Source organism: Vespula vulgaris, chromosome 11, assembly GCF_905475345.1.
Source record: "Vespula vulgaris chromosome 11, iyVesVulg1.1, whole genome shotgun sequence".
Classification (NCBI taxonomy): Eukaryota; Metazoa; Arthropoda; class Insecta; order Hymenoptera; family Vespidae; genus Vespula; species Vespula vulgaris.
The window spans coordinates 7,057,541-7,073,820 of record NC_066596.1 but is presented as its reverse complement, the minus strand read 5'-3'; the positions used below and the strand labels follow the sequence as shown (position 1 = coordinate 7,073,820).

Genomic DNA, 16,280 nt, shown 5'->3' with positions numbered 1-16,280 from the left:
TTTCAGATCATTCTACCTCCCAAGGTTTATGTAAATCTAACAAAAATAATAATTCCAATAATTCCATGCATCTCTGCATGGAATATCGTTTGAATATTCTCTTCTCCTATTTCTTTTTAATTTCGACGAATAATATCGATAGGGTGAATAGTGGAAGTCCTGCAAATGAGTATTATCCTTTCAATCACATTCGATGACCTTGTTTCGATCGATTCTATCGACCGATCGACCCTAAAATAGAAATTAAGCTCGGAAGTTCGTACGATGCGATCGAAGGCGACCAATAGAAATTACGTAAAGCTATGTCGTAGTAGGTGGTTGTATAATCTCTCCGACCGCGAATCGTACTTGGAGACAATGTGTGGCAAGGTCATGCACGACTACAGAATACCCCCAATTCTCTTTCTATCTCTTTCTTTTATGCGTCTCGCGTATAGAGAAGTATGTGGCAAGTTCTATGCACGATTAGCCCAGGTCTCGGCGCTACGAGCTGAATTTTAAAAGACGCAGCCCAACGGCGTTGCATAAAAATTCCTCGGTAGCGTTCATGGATGCGAGATGAAATGATAGATCGATGAATAGATCACGATGTCGATACGGAATGACAGAAGAGAAGAGAAAGAGAGAGAATCTTCTTGATCGTCGCTCGAGTAAATATTTGCAGGTGGAGACGAGATGCGTACCCACGTACAAGATCCTGCATTCAAGGTTATGTAAAAAGAGGAAGAAGCAGAGATTCCTACTGGAGGGGTGAGCTTTGCGACGAGTATAAAAGCGCTTTCCGTTTCGATCGAAGATACAGAATCCAAACGCTCTACTTCAAATTCCATCGTAATCGTCGATCCAACTCAACTTCCTTCAAGATGTTCAAGCTGGTTAGTAAATGTTACATTTACGGAGAAATAGTTTACAACGTTGTGTATAATTTTTCTAATCTCAATTTTTACTTCTAACTCGTTACGCCGTTTTTCTATTCAGTGTGTCCTCTTCGCTATCGTGGCCGCCGTCTACGGTGCACCTGCACCAGCACCAGGATACTTGGCTGCGCCAGCCTTAGCGGCTCTGCCATCTCCGCTGGTGACCGCCAGTAGCAGCCAATATATCGCGAGAAATTACAACAATTTGGCAGCGTTACCTATCGCCTATGCCGCCTCGCCCGTGGCTTACGCTACTCATGCAATCGCACCTGCATACACCGCCTACGCTGCTCCTGCCTTAGTGTAAATCGATATTTGTTCATTTTCCTTATCGTCACACATGTAATACGTACTAAAAGAAGTGACATCGCGCACGGAAAAATGTTGGTTCATTTGTCACCTGTTTTATTTTTCATTCAATAAATCATCTTCCAAGAAAATTTCCTCTGAAATGTCTATCTTCTTACCCTTTGTCATTTTCAAATAATCGTCTATTTTGTGAAAGGACATGGTATACCAGAGAAGCGTAAAGTAGATGCCCTTAAAAGGTAGAGAATTCTTAAGAAATTTTCTGTGGTCACGGGCTCGGTTCGGGATATTGTGCTGGCTAGAAATGTGCCGGAGAAGTAGTTAAAAGAATGCATTAAAGAATGTAATAAAAATTTGCCATAAATTCACATAACGGGCTCGAACCATATTTTTATATACGAGTTTGAAAGGAAAAGTGCTGTCGCGCTAAACAAATATGGCAACGACATTGCGTCCGGAGTTTGATTTTCATTTAATTAACCGAACAACCCCGAGATAATCTCGACGCCGTCATCGTCGAGAGCTCTATAATGCGATACCATTTTCCGCATACGGTCGATCCTGTTTCGAGCGAACGTTCGCTTCAACCGGATCTCGGTGTGATGTCAGAGAACTTCAAGGCAAAACTCGCATATTTTTTCTCAAGTTCAAGTTCGCCGAGTCTGGTCGGTTCTCATGAGACGAGAGAGAAAGAAAGAAAGAGAGAGAGAGAGAGAGAGAGAGAGCCACTCACATTTTAATCGCCTTCTCGCACTCTCGCTCCTCGTTTATGTATTAATTTACGAGTTCCGCGCTTTTGCATTTTTTGTTGCTTCATACGAATGCATATAAATATTTTCATAATGATTTGCATAACGAGGAGAATATTTAGACGACAATAGGATTTAAAGAGTTAGCAGATTTTTTATTTGCTTTTCGAGATATATAACATTGTTCGTTTTCGATCAGGTTTTCGTAATGCGATTGCTTCTCTACCGTACGAAAAGTGAATTGCAATGGAACGATGATGGTTCAAGGCTGTGACGAGAGAAATCAAAGGTCGTCGATAGTTTAAAGGGTCGCGATGGTTAGACGAGCGCGTAAGCTGCTTTGTAGGCGAGAGGTGCGTACGGTGCGGCGTAGGTCAAAGGGGCTGCGTACGTTTTGTATGTTAACGGAGCCGAATAGGAGTACGACGAGCTGACGGCTGCAGGTGCGGCAACGATTGGGGCAGAATAAGCAATCGGCCCGGCGAAAATCGGCGAGGGTGCTGGTGCAGGAGCGGACGCTGCGACGGCCGCGAGGGCGATGAAAACGATCTGAAAGATTAATTCTTTGTCAGACAAATACAAATTGAAATATAATTTTGTACAGATATATGAATCAATGAATTTTTATAATTGCTCATAGAGAGTCAGTGTCACGAATCTTCCACGAAAATTTGAAGTCCTTCCGTTCTTATAATTTCACGACAAATGACAAAGATATATAAACACTTACCAACTTGAACATTCTTGGAGGATTGATTTTTCTACTGGTCGCGATGAACTAGTAATAACGTTCCCTATATCGAGGGCTCTCTTTTATAGTCGCGAGATCAAGTTGGAACAGTAGGAGAGAAACGCGGAGCCCGGCTTGGAAGCGGGAATAACCTTGAGGATTGCCACGTCCTCCCTACTCGCTACTCTGATGCATGGTCAGGCCTTTCTTGCAAAGCGTTGAGAAGAGCGTCCATCGCATCTATTGGTTGGTTCCGTCGCGTGGAAAAAAAAAGGGAGATGAGGAAGAAACAAACTGTTGCTTTCGTTTTCTCTTGTACCTCAAAGACGATGACGACAACGACGACGACGACGACGACGACGACGACGACGACGACGACGATAGGGCGACGTCCTCCACCGTACGATGTCTGAACGACGCCGAGTATAGAAATTCAATGCGTATGGCAAGGGGAAGCGGGCGTAAAGAGGATCCACGGGAATCCTCCTATATAAGAGAGCCGCGTCTCGTATTTTCAGGTATTACTCTGCTACCGCCAATCAGTTCGTACGCTAGAATCAACAAGATGTTCAAGCTGGTGAGTTGAAACATATTACCGAGTTATATCTTTCGAGTTTTTGCACTCGAATTTATTTCTATATGTAACGCCAATACGAACATTTTCACTTAAAAAGTTTTTCAATTAAAAATAAACGACGGACAGACGTTGAATTTTTACATACGATTTTATCGCATCAACGACGTTTCGCGAACGATCGATCAAAGCGATTTAAACGATTCGACGTACAGAGATTTGATATTTGGTTTGGACTAATCTGAAAATCGATGTGTCCCAATCTAGTTCCTCCTCGCCGCCTTATTGGCTTTTGCCGCAGCTGCACCTGCACCGGCACCTGGTGCTATTCTGAGTGCTCCCTTGGTGACGTCTTATGCTGGTGCACCGATCGTTTCCAGTCTCGGCACGCCAGTGGCCTATTCCGCATATTCAGCGCCGCTTGCTTACAATACCTACGCTTCGCCGTACAGCTATGTACCTTACGCCTACAAAGCTGGATATTACATCTAGAAAAAGGAAGACACTCAACAGGACCCTGGCTACGATTCATCGATTCCCATTTCTTTTTCTTCCTTATTAATTTGTCCTCTTATTACTTTTTTTGCCTCTACTTTCCCTCTACTTTCTTTTCGTTACCTCCACGTATTATCGCCCGTACGTTCTGCGAACATGTCCCGATAAAATCCTTCGAAATTCTTCCCGATCCTTTTATTATCGATCTCGTCGATCCCAGTCATCAGTGAACATGCAATTAAAAATCAATAAATCCGCTTGAGAAAGGCACGCACGCAGTTGTTCTTTCTTCTTTTCTTCTCTTCCGATTTTTTCGTTAAATTAAGAACCGATTTTCACCTTTTGGTATTTGGACAAAATAATTCAGGCAATGCACGCAATTGCCTTGACTACTTTCTTCGTTCGTGACTAAAGAGAATACGTATGCAGATAAGTAGGTAGATTTACGATAAATCTACGATTCCTCGATGCGAGTCGATCAAAATTTACGACAGATTCCTGTCACGTAAGCCGACGGAGACAGACAGACGGACAGAGAAAGAGAGAGAGAGAGGGAGAGAGGGAAAGAGGGCCAAATTCGAAAATTCGTAATCGTACGTGATCGAGTACCGTCCGATTTCTTGGCTTTCATCATGGAACTATTTTTGTTGTGCTGCTTAGACCAGAGACGCTTTGTGAGTGAACGCAGGTGCGGTCATCGCTGGAAGGTAACGCTGGTCCACCGGCGATGTATCCGCCGGGAGCTGTATTGCTCGTTGCCAAGGCCACGAAACACAAAGGAGCAAGGTCTGCAATCGTAATTTCATCCACTCGTCAATCACAGATTTTCTTCTCTTTCGACAACGATTTATTACGAATTTTTATAGAGACGTTCTATCATTATCTTCTTGCACGAACGATCAGTGTTTCGTCTTACTTATTAAAAACGAATAGAGGAATAATGTAATAATGCATATACGTATATGTATGCATGCATACGTACATATGTATACGTGTGTATGTGTGTATATACACGCGTATACATGCATACGTGTACACTGCAAGTACTAGACATTCTTCATTTCGTTCTCAGGGTTCGTTGGCCGTCCCTGAAACTGCAGGTTCGCACCTGTGACCGCGAGTTATTTATAATTTCCTCAAGTAAATTGCTACTCTCTCGCATGAATTGTTCGTTTTTCCATTTTTTTTCTTTTTCTTTTTCTTTTCTTTTCCTTTCTTTTTTTTTTTGCGCCTTGATATTACACTTTTAGTAGAAACAATGATTTATCTTCGATAACGTAATAAATGTTTAACGCAAACTCTGCCAATCGAATATACCTATAGAGGTATTACTACTAAAAATTACATGCACGTATTACCAAAGGAAGGCACATTCTGAAAGGTTTAGAAAGTCGGCTCCTTGATAGTTGCAGACCGTTGTTGACCAATAACTTCAAGAAGACGGTCACGGAAGACGCGGCGGACGCTTCTTTCGGAAGGTCATTTAAAACTTTAAGCGATATCGGGTGAATTTTAAATCATCAAAGGTAGGTAAAGACAAAAAATGGACTTGTCGAGTGTCTCAGTCACTTTAGTTACGTGATAGTTTTAATATAATAAATTGCTTTGATTAAATAACTATATTGTTTCATCCCAGATAACGTTGATAAATATTTGTCGAATACGTGAGAATTCGGATCTGATAAATGATGACGAAAGTATTTAGATAATTAGGTATATAATCAAATGCAAATGTCTATATTCTCTATAATAATCATGCGATACGTATTCCTATTATTATCCATTTTATCTCCTAATTGACATTATTGTGTAATCCTTGTTAATACATAAGCTGCTAATTAAATATCGGAATAGATTCACGTAAGATACTTTCTAACAATAATATTTCTCGGAAATTGTTAAAAATCAAATATTATTTCTAAGAATTATTTTCCGATCAGACGTGAAAATAAATGATGATCGATTAAAATTAGACGGATATTAGTTCAAAGTTTGAACGTATTTTAATGACAAAGACACGATTGGATCACGATCGAAATTATATTTCTGCGAAGAAACGATTGCATCCAGATTATATAGATTTATGATAAAAGGATTCGATAAGCGCTACAATTACATATATTTGCGTTGTTTTCTATTATTATCATGAGACATAACGCATATAATTACGAAATGTTCTATTAACGAACGCGTAACAGTTTTACAAATCTGATTGAATATACAGACAAATACGAGATGTTCCAATCCGTAATAATGTACGCAACGATCGCTATTTCAGGAGAGCTTATATTGTATTTGCGTCTATTGCGCAACCTTTTATCAGAAATAATTATTTACGTTTGTCACAATTCGATATAACATAACTAGCAGCTTAAGGAAAACTATTGTTTTAAATTATTGGAAATTCGTAATATTGCGTGTAAGAGAAACGGATTGACTTGGAACAAAGAGGAATAAACTTTTCTCGGTTGGAATATATTATTAAGAGTTGTCCTAATTTTTCGTCATTACTGGTTAACATTTTTTAACAGAGGCTTGCTCGTTTATGCAAAGATCAAATGAAAGAAAACATCGACGATTTGAACTTTCTTTTTTTTGAACTTGAATAATTGCACTCGAAACCAATCGAACTCTGTCCCAACATTGACGATCGTCACTATACATGTACGATACGTTCGAATGTACCGTGTATGGTTGCATAACGCAAAAGCTTTTGTTTTTACGTTTCATGGTATAATTATGTAACCGATGATAACAATACTCGATGATTATGTGAATGTAAACACAATGTCACGATTACGTGCGTCTTTGTTTTTTTAACAAAATGATTTCTGTCCCTAGGTCCGTTCAATGACGATTTCATTTCTATCGTTTATCTCAAGATTTAAAATAAATTTCATCTTTAAGACGCGATTTTTCGACTAAGAGAGTCAGAGAGATCGAGGAGAGTTGCAGGAGATTCGAATTAATCTTCCTCGACGATAAACAGAGAAAAAAAACGGAGAGAGAGAGAGAGAGAGAGAGAGAGAGAAAGAAAGAGCCAAAAATAAAACAGACGAAAAAGATTACGAGGTTGAATGCTTCGTTTCCTTTTCGTTCGTACCTTAAATTTTCCACAGCCTATACTAATCATTTGGCATTAAAAAAAAAAATGAATTAATCGAAGAGCAAGGTCTCTATGTGACGTATACTTCAATTTTTTTATACCGTTTTTTCTTGTTATTCCTTTTTATCGAGGTCACTTGTAATATTCCGCAATCGTTTGAAAATTACGTGGTACGAGAACAGAGAGAGAGAGAGAGAGAGAGAGAGAGAGAGAGAGGGAGAGAGGGAGAGAGGGAGAGACGCTGCGATGTTTTCCCGACGTATCCGCAATTGAGGGCACGGATAAATTATTCCTTGATAAGGGGGCATTCATGACCCTCGAACAACCCTAGATTGACTACGACAATCGCGAAAATAATCTACGCCCACCGCGCATCCTTGTCCACCGCTCCTCGTGAAATTACAAAGATACAAGAGAATTACGAAAAATAGATCACGGAGTCGATGTTACGATCCGTAAATATTTTCGCGAGGAGAAGCAAGAACTCGATGTCTGTAGAATACGTCGTTCGTAAACATTTTATGTAATAATTCTTTTCCATGCGTCATGATCTTCGGATATCAATAATATTCATATCATATTACAGTTTCTCTAAAAATAGGATTAAGCGAGATATTCGCATTAAAAATTCGTCAAACGATCGTGAAATAGCCATCAGTTGAGCCAGAGTAGAGATATTGATTCTTCGCGAGTGCATACACTCCACCACGTTGTTATCAACGGAGCAGTAGCGACAGCAACAGCAGCAGCAGTAACAACAGCACTAGAAGCGACAGTACCACCAGTTCATCCACCCTTTCAAATCGATCGTCGAGTTCAATAGCCGCGGCAACCCCAAACCAAAGACCGATATATAATTCGTTTTCAGATTATCCAGCCTCCGAATAATTCCTGTATAATTCGCCAATTAAAATTAAGACTCTTTACCGTAGTCTTCGGACGACTCGTTCCTTAATTTATCCTTGCAGACAAGAAAGAAGGAAAGAGAGTAAGTGCAATGTCATCGACGATCGGAATAAAAGAAATTAGCGAGAGAAAGAGAGAAAAAAGTTGCCATATAAAGTTTCTTTCCCCGTCCTTTTCTTTTCCTCGGCTAGAAGCAAGAGTACCGACTGGTAACAAGATATGTACTTTTCGTAGGTTTTTCTAACTCGAGAAGGACCCAAGATACCGCCCACATAGAATAGACCTATAGAACAGAGACGGAGTGGGGTCGTAAGAAGAACTACGAAGTCTTCGGCTTTCGATGAAACGTAAGCCGTATGCCTTTTACCTTTGGGGAAAAAGTGTAATGTTCTCGAGCGATAAACTTCGTTTGGAACGGATATATTCTTCTCGATCAAAGTTACAATTCGATCGGATTGCTTACGTTCGAGGTAACACGACAGAAAGAGAAATATAGAAATAGGATCTGTTCGCATAACTCTCGGTCGAACGTATAACTCGTAGTTCGCGTGTTTCTACACGTGCTACGACGATCCTACAATACATCTGCCCACATTCTGTTCGGAATATCTAATGATTTTGTAATTATTAATATGTATCTACTTATCTAATGAAAACGAGCAATTGTTCCTTGCTAACGTTGGATAAGTGATAAAGTTAAAAAGAAGCGAATAGACCTGGCTTAATAATCGATCTCAAATATTATAAGACGTTTCGTTCCTAACGGAGACGTAGACGGAAAGGATAATGACGTTACGTTCGAGACGAGAAACCTCGACCTACGCCATGTCTTCTTCCTTTCTTACGTACGTCAAGAGAGAGAGAGAGAGAGCTCGGACCACGGATTAATAAGTTTTAATCCTTTAATCCTTCGAGAGAGACACCACCGCTCGAAATCGACGCTGATCGATACCCAAATATTCGTCTCTTCGTATCTTAACCGTCTAATCCGTTCGAAATCCATTTTGCGTTTGAAACAATGCGAACGTACAAATAAATGACCCAAGTCATTTTATAAATCCCCTTACCTTTCGTACTTACAGTGGGAGGATGAACGTATTTTTATTCTCGCAAATTTTTTTTCTAATATCAAAGTTCAGGAAAATTTCACGTTCGAAATATTTCGCCAAATGAACCCTAAATTCGATTTAACGGAAACGCATACTTCGATTCTCGTGACCTTTTCCTCCTCCGACGGCAATTTTATTCGATTTAACGATTGTCGATCATCGAAGGCGTCAAGTTTCGTCGCGAAGAAAAATTTCGAATAAACGAACTCGTAATTTTGTTGACTTTTCTTTCCATAATGAAGTGTCTCGAAGAGAATCTCAAAGGAACCGATGGAAAGATTCTTGCTAAATTCGTCTTACGTTTCTTTCGGAGTCATCTTCGAGCCCCTATTCATCCCCTCTCTTTCCCTTTCTCTCTTTCACTCTCTCCTCGTCTATTTGTTCATCACCCTCGGAGAATCTCTCACACCCTCACGTGGTGCGGCAAGCATGCGCGCGACGTGACATCGCTTAGCAGGGTCTATAAAGGTGCGCGACCATCGCCACCAGCTCAGTTCGAAATCGTAAACAAAGCTTCGACGTTGAGGAAGTGCCGATCCACTATTCGCTGAAAAGAAAAGTTAGTTCCTTACTTCGAATAATAGCTCGAAAGCTGAAGTGGTGCTTTTCAAAGTGGAAGGTGTTTTGTTGAACGAAAGAAGAACAATCGAAGCAATAAGATTTCACCGAGCGATCGAACGATCGAACGAAAAAGAACGGCAATTCATTCCGTACACCTGGATCAACCGAAGAAGAATCTTTTCCGACTCGGTGCCAGCGTAACCGAGTGGCGCAGGTCATTGCCAGTGATTCTGGTGCATACGACTCGATCGAGCATGGAAGATTCAACGAGATTAACGGACTCGGACGAGCATCGTCCCGATCACCATCACCATCATCATCATCACCATCACCATCACCATCACCATCACGAGTATCGTCAACAAGAGCAACAGCCTCATCAGCAACAGCTTCATCGGCAACAGTCGCGTCAGCATAATCGCGATCCCAGTGGTCATAGATTAGAGCTGATCGACGACGAGTGTAGCACCGACAGTGGCTGCAGCAGCGGTGGTAGCAGCGGTAGCGCCGAAAGATTGTCTCGTCGTGGTAGCGCCGAGCGTCTCTGCAGAGTCAACAGATCTCCTAGAAGTCATTGCTATCTGGACAGATTCCGTGGTCGACCGACGAGATCGCAGGAACGATTGTCGAGCGTGCAGAGAAGCGTCGAGCGTACACGAGCGAAGTCATCGAGATCATGGAGTCCTAGCGATGTCAGGGGACATCAACGCGTAAGTGAATCTCCTTCTTACTCGCCAAGTCCATCGGACGCTCACAGTAGCAGCGATAGCGACAGCATGAAAAGGTCGTCCACCGCCGAGACCCTTAGACGCGCTTTCCAGACCCTCAAAATATCATCGAAATGGGAGAGCAAGGATAAGAAGCACGCGAAAAAGAGTCCAAAGAGAATCCTCAGAAGTCCGGTCTCCTATACCTACGTAAGAGGACTCTCCGGTCTACCGACTCAAAGAGTGCCCAGAAACGCGACCCAGCAGCTGATGATGCCCTGCACTTGTCAAGACTCGATAGGGCTCTATCGATAAGTTTGCTGTCCTTCCATCGTCTCCGCTTAGAACGGAATCCAGAGTTACAAGGTTTCTGCGAAAAGTTTGGAGATTCGGACATCGAGAGCAATCTTTATCGTCTTCCTCTTACGTTATCTTCCTTTTGATTCGTTCACTTCGCTTTCTTCGTAGCTTACGCTTCCGAAGATAAAACGAATGCGTATAATCGAATGCGAAATATCGAAACGAATTCATTGAATGGGATCAATCCGTATATGAGCCTAATATCGCATCGAGACGATCTTTTTCGAGGAAAAATCTAATCGACATCCTGCCGAGAGCTCTTGGAATTTTTTCTACTGTCGCTCTCACGGGGAACTAAACTTTTGCGAATACTCTTTCTACGTTTATTTCGAAAGTATTTTATATGACATACCGTATACGTATATGTGATATATTTATACTTTTACTCAAGACTTAAACAGGGAAAGACACAAAAAAATTGACGAGCTGCGAATTCTGTCCAACTTGCTGGAGTCTCGAAAGACTCGAAGAATCGTTGGATACTCGAGACTACGTGGAAGCCGAGATTGTAAAGTATGGCTTTGCTTCTAAACAACGGGAATAATTAAGAAGAAAGGACGACGACAAAAACAACTTTTTCATCGCATTTTTACAAGGATCACGTAGGATCTTTTTAATGTCGAGCGGCTTAGTACATCGCAAATATTTCACGAGGCGATTCGTTTCTGAAAAAAAAGAAAAAAAACAGAAAAAAATGGAGCCAAAGTTCCCTCCACACCCATTTAAACATTCGTATATATATATGTATATATATATACACACACACACACACGCACTTGTATACATTCACACGATATACATATAGATATATTATATTCAGAGAGCCTATCATCACAATATCAAGGAACAGATTAGACAAAGTATATACGAAGACGCGAGACGATATGACATTTAAATATCCATAGATTCCATAATCTTACGATTATCGATCTCTGTAAAAAGAAAGAGAAAACCGAAGCAAGCTAACACCGCGTCGACTGTGTAGATTTGAAGAAAAAGAAAGGAGTATTTTAGAAGTTGCAGGTTTTAATGACGAATAAACCGCTTGAAGAGAGAGAAAGAGAGAGAGAGAGAGAGAGACAGAGAGAATAACAGATAATTACTTGTTCATGCATACATATATACGTACATAATTATCTAAAAACAGTTTGGAGTCACGTCGTAGTACGACTGTCTCGCAATCTATATTCTCCTTACGTAGCAGTTCTATCGATTAATCATTAATTAGCGACGTGTTTTAATCGAGTTAATTAGTCGACATCTAAGAAAATATCATAGACGAATTCTCGTAAGATTATTAAATCTTCCGAGTTACTAGTTTCATTCATCGATGCCAAGCCTTAGGGATTTTAGTCTAACGATGGATCGTCGTCACATTGTTAATCCTTCGCGATCGAAACTCACTGCTGGGGATGATCGGTACGAAATTAATTGGTAAAAGGAGTAATAATTCGAGGAAAAAAACAAAGCAAAAGATATATTTTTGATCGTTCAAGATCGCGAAGGATTAAAAGTAACTGCTCGTGCTTGTGTATAAGGAAAAAAACCAAAAAGAAAGAAAGAAAAAAAGAAAAAGAGAAACGCGTCAACGCGTTTTATATGTCATCCCGCGCTTGCTCACCCTATTCGACGTCTCCGTTGGACATTTTACTTTAGAACGTAAAATAATTACGTGCGTCGACGTTTGCTCGCGTCGTCGTGCGCAGCCAAATGTCAATTACGTCGACGCGTACGACCGTCGTTTAGTTTAAAATGATCGAACGAAATGATTAAAACAAAGGGCCTCCTCCTCCCTCCCCTCACCCATTAAACGACCGAACAAATATCTACTCTTCTCTAAGAGAAACGAAAGGAACGTATTATTCACAGCTCGCATCCTCTTTATTCGAACGAATTCCAAAAGATATTTTCCTAAATTCTCCAAACGGTATCTTTCTCGATATATAGATCGAGAAATATCGCGTTTGCACATTTTTATCAACGAGGATGAACGGCCGACGAACTCTTTGATTTAGATAAACGTCACAAGAAGAAGAGAAAAAAAGAAAGAAAAAATTCCGAGTAGATAATCTTAAAGAAGGGTAGAAAAGGAACGGATGTGCGGTCTTAGCGTTATCAACGATTCGATCAGTACATATCATAACGCGGATAAAAAGAACGATACGTCATTTAGATCTTTCAACTTTCGGTCCAAAGTATTAAGAAGAGACAAAAAAGAAAGGAAAGAAAAAAACAAAAAAGAAAAGAACAAAAAAAGGAGAAATTAATTACAGGGAAAGAAGGGTATTTTATCGGTAGATAAAAAGAAAAAAAATTTACGGAGCCGCGTTTTCTTCCCGTCCGACGAATAAAGAGACCATTCTCCCCTTCCTATGTGTTCGCAATGAACGAGGCGGCACGATGGTGACAGTAACGTGAAAATACGTAGAAAAGAGATAGAAAGATAAGTCAGATAGTATGAAAGTAAAAAAATGAGAAAGAAAGATAGAGAATTTCATCGACGGATTGTTTGTGCGACCCATCTAGTGCCTTGTAGATATCCCCGCGTGTCTGTGCGAATATGCGAATCCATTTCGCGTATGATCAACGTGAGTCGATTGCCAAATATTAATAATGTGAATTGATGAACGCACGTATGTAAATATAAAAAAATAAATCAATTAAAATAAGCGAAAGAAGGGACGACATGTAACATTCATGGTTGTCGTGTAAGAATGAAATTGAGAGATGATCAATTATCACAGGACTGAATGTTTTGTATTATTATCTATGTCAACGTAGTTTATGTTTCAAATAAACGTTTTTCATTCTAAAACTCTCTATTGATTTTCCTATTCATTTTCTTTTTTTATCTACCCCATTCCGAAAGCCATCCACGAGTTTACCTTTCCCGAAGAAATACTATTGCAAGTAAAAATACATCTTATATTATTGGTGTAATACATTAATAAATACATACATGGCATTATATTATTAAACACATGTATTTCCAACGATCGAGCTAGAATTATCCAAATTATAAATATTTTTTTTTAAGAATAGATATAACATTATTCCTATAATAGCGATACTAGAATTTCTTCGAAAATAGCTTTGATCGAAAGTAACGCTTCAAAAAAAAAAACAAACAAAAAGCAAACAAACAAAACAAAAGAAAAAAAAATAAGGACGAAAAAAAAATTCACATAGAATTCTTTAATGGCATCGTTATCGTATCGTCGAAGCATCGCTTACGCGGAAGATGCGTCAGACGTGTCCTCGTTCTGTATTCCCTTTCATAGCGAGGACAGGAAAAAGGATGAGACGAAGGTTGGAAAGGAAAGACCAAGAAAAAGAACAAAGGATAACAAAGTTGATAAGAAGAGAAAGGAAAAAAGTTTCCGAAAAGCTTCGCAGTAATACGAGACTTTATCCGTAGGTCGTTGAACTCGGAAAGCTTTGATCCCATTTAGCTTTTTTTGCCTTTCCCACCTCCTCCCTCTTTTTTCTCTTTCCTTCTCCCCCCCCCCTCTCTCTCTCTCTCGCTCTCTCCCTCGTGCTTGGGCAACCCTCTTGATCTCAATTTGGACAGATCGAGCTACTCGTTAAGTTGTATATTACAGGCTGGACTAAATGGGGAAAGAGGGTGCATTAAGCTCGGCCTCGGTGAAAGGTATCTGCGTCACAGGTAATTTTAAATTTGAAAAAATCGAAACGCGGACATACTTGTATAATTTCTATATAACAAATTAATTTCAATCGATCATTATTAAAATCCTCTCTTATCGAACAATGAAATCCATTGATTCTAGGAACACAAAGATTTCATAAACAGAGCCTGGTTATCAAGCGAGTGTGCTTTAAACAAGATAAATTTCCATGGATACTCGATAATTGTTATATAATCTATTCCAATCCCAATCATCGACCATACCCATCTAGCTCGTTCCCGTCTAAGCTCATTATCGCGTTTTGTTCCAACTAAAACTCGATCGAACGTCTTTAGTTTCTCCCTTTGATCAGTACCGACCTCGAATACACTTTTTTTTACATCGATATACACAAATTCGAAAAGCAGCTTTGTTAACGTAACCTTCGTTGCAACCTCGTTTGCAACGCAATAGCTTGACCTTTCTATCGTCGAGAATAATTCCAATAAAACGAATCATCGTATGAAATTTATTTACGATTTAGGAATTATTGCTATCGTATGTAACAATTTTGATATAAAATTAAAATTTAAAGACACAATTTCGAGCAGTATCAACTACGTGTACGTAACTTGTAACGTAACGTTCGAGAATGAGAAAAGATGACCCATATATGTCATCGAAAATGGTATCGCACGACGACCTAATTTCTGTTTAGGACCGTAGGTGGTCGAGGGACCATAAGTACTTTATCGGGATTTGCGGTAGACGTTCGCGAACTGGGTGTATTACGTGATTCGATTAATCGACCAGCTTGGAACACGTCAAGTTCCTTTGTAAGAACTACTTTCCCGATTAGCATATAGCATAATGTTCTTCTAAGTTGAAAGAACAAGAGAAACAAATCGAAAATAAAGAAATGTATAAAAAGAAAAGTTCGAACTCGTAACGAGAAAACGAAGTAACATCGCGTTATAGCGTACGTACGCGTTCATTGATGTATTTAATTCATTCAGTATCAGCGCTTACCTGAAAGGCAAAGTAAACGTAATGGAAATAACACAATGCTTCGGTTTCTCCTATTTTCTTTCATCTCGTTCAATTGATTGTGTTTCTAATCAAGAAATACGCGTTACGCGCGACTCGTTTGTTCGACGTATACGTATATAGAATACAGTACGCGCAGGTGTGAATGTGTGCGTGCGAGCGAGAGACCGAGAGAGAGAGAGAGAGAGAGAGAGAGAGAGAGAGAGAAAGGGAGGAAAATGCGAGTTGCATTTTACCATGGCCATGACAGAACTAATGTAAGAAATGACCCAGTTGCAGTGGTTTGCACCCTGTAACGGTGACGTCACCCGTGCGCAGAGTAACCCCATTCACGACAGCTTGACCCAGATCAGGAACGCGTCACTCCCCATGAAATATCATAGTTCATTCAGAAATTTATTTAACGTTTCCCTATCGATACCGGATTGATTCAAGCCTCGTGAACAATTTTTATCATTTCGTTAGAAGGGAGACGTACGCGTTATGCAATAAAAATTTCTCATAACTCATTGACGTAGGAAGTTTAACCGATACGCGCATAAGTAGCAGAAGGAGTACGCATGCACGCACGCTCAATGACGAAGGCAAAAGCTGTTCTCGATCTACTTCGCGCTCGGTTTACCTCGAATACATCTCTTTTCCTCTTACACGGAAAACAATGACTATAGTTACGATAAATGTCTCTTTCATTAATACTCCGTTACAATCACGAACAATAGCAAACAATAGCTATTATTATCCTCTGCGAAAGGAAAGCTTTCGTTTCGAAGTGAAATTTCTATGAAAGGAGAGACAGATTCAGGGACGTTTGCCAAGTCGAATACTATTGATACAAACGAACCGTAAAAAATCATCGATGGGCAAAGGGCTCGGCTGGAAGCACACTCGCTTTATCAGGCACTCCGGGTTATTGCGAGCTTGCTTGATCTTACGAAATGTGTCATATGTGACTAATGCGTGTACGTATGCAGTAAAAGATATTTGAATTGATTCGAGAACTCGTGAAATAAAAAGAAAAACGAAAAAAAAGAGAAACTGAAAAAGAACTCTGCCGACGGATCGTTTCGCCTTCGTAGAATCT

At 40.1% G+C, this 16,280-nt stretch overlaps 3 protein-coding genes across 3 annotated transcripts; 2 read left to right on the top strand and 1 right to left on the bottom strand.

Annotated features, from left to right (window-relative positions):
- The first annotated feature begins 672 nt into the window (after positions 1–672).
- LOC127067787 (cuticle protein 18.6-like) lies at positions 673–4,044 on the top strand. The gene is made up of 4 exons (XM_051003120.1): positions 673–875; positions 979–1,220; positions 3,090–3,282; positions 3,547–4,044. Exons 1-4 carry the CDS (start codon positions 864–866, stop codon positions 3,769–3,771), a joined length of 672 nt encoding a protein of 223 aa, XP_050859077.1. The 5' UTR covers positions 673–863; the 3' UTR covers positions 3,772–4,044.
- On the bottom strand, positions 2,110–2,949 carry LOC127067424 (neuropeptide-like 3). Its single transcript, XM_051002273.1, has 2 exons — positions 2,706–2,949; positions 2,110–2,524 (listed from the first exon to the last, which is right to left on the bottom strand). Exons 1-2 carry the CDS (start codon positions 2,715–2,717, stop codon positions 2,294–2,296), a joined length of 243 nt encoding a protein of 80 aa, XP_050858230.1. The 5' UTR covers positions 2,718–2,949; the 3' UTR covers positions 2,110–2,293.
- A 5,366-nt stretch (positions 4,045–9,410) lies between the features above and the next one.
- On the top strand, positions 9,411–12,433 carry LOC127067422 (SKI/DACH domain-containing protein 1-like). The gene has a single exon (XM_051002271.1). The coding sequence runs from the start codon at positions 9,711–9,713 to the stop codon at positions 10,476–10,478; it is 768 nt and encodes a 255-aa protein (XP_050858228.1). The 5' UTR covers positions 9,411–9,710; the 3' UTR covers positions 10,479–12,433.
- Positions 12,434–16,280: the final 3,847 nt, after the last annotated feature.

Bases quoted from the DNA above. Each gene is read 5' to 3' on its own strand.
- LOC127067422 (XM_051002271.1), top strand. From the start codon at position 9,711: ATGGAAGATTCAACGAGATTAACGGACTCGGACGAGCATCGTCCCGAT.
- LOC127067787 (XM_051003120.1), top strand. The intron at 1,221-3,089 runs GTAAATCGATAT...CGACGACGATAG, and splicing joins TACGCTGCTCCTGCCTTAGT to GGCGACGTCCTCCACCGTAC. The intron at 3,283-3,546 runs GTGAGTTGAAAC...GTCCCAATCTAG, and splicing joins TCAACAAGATGTTCAAGCTG to TTCCTCCTCGCCGCCTTATT.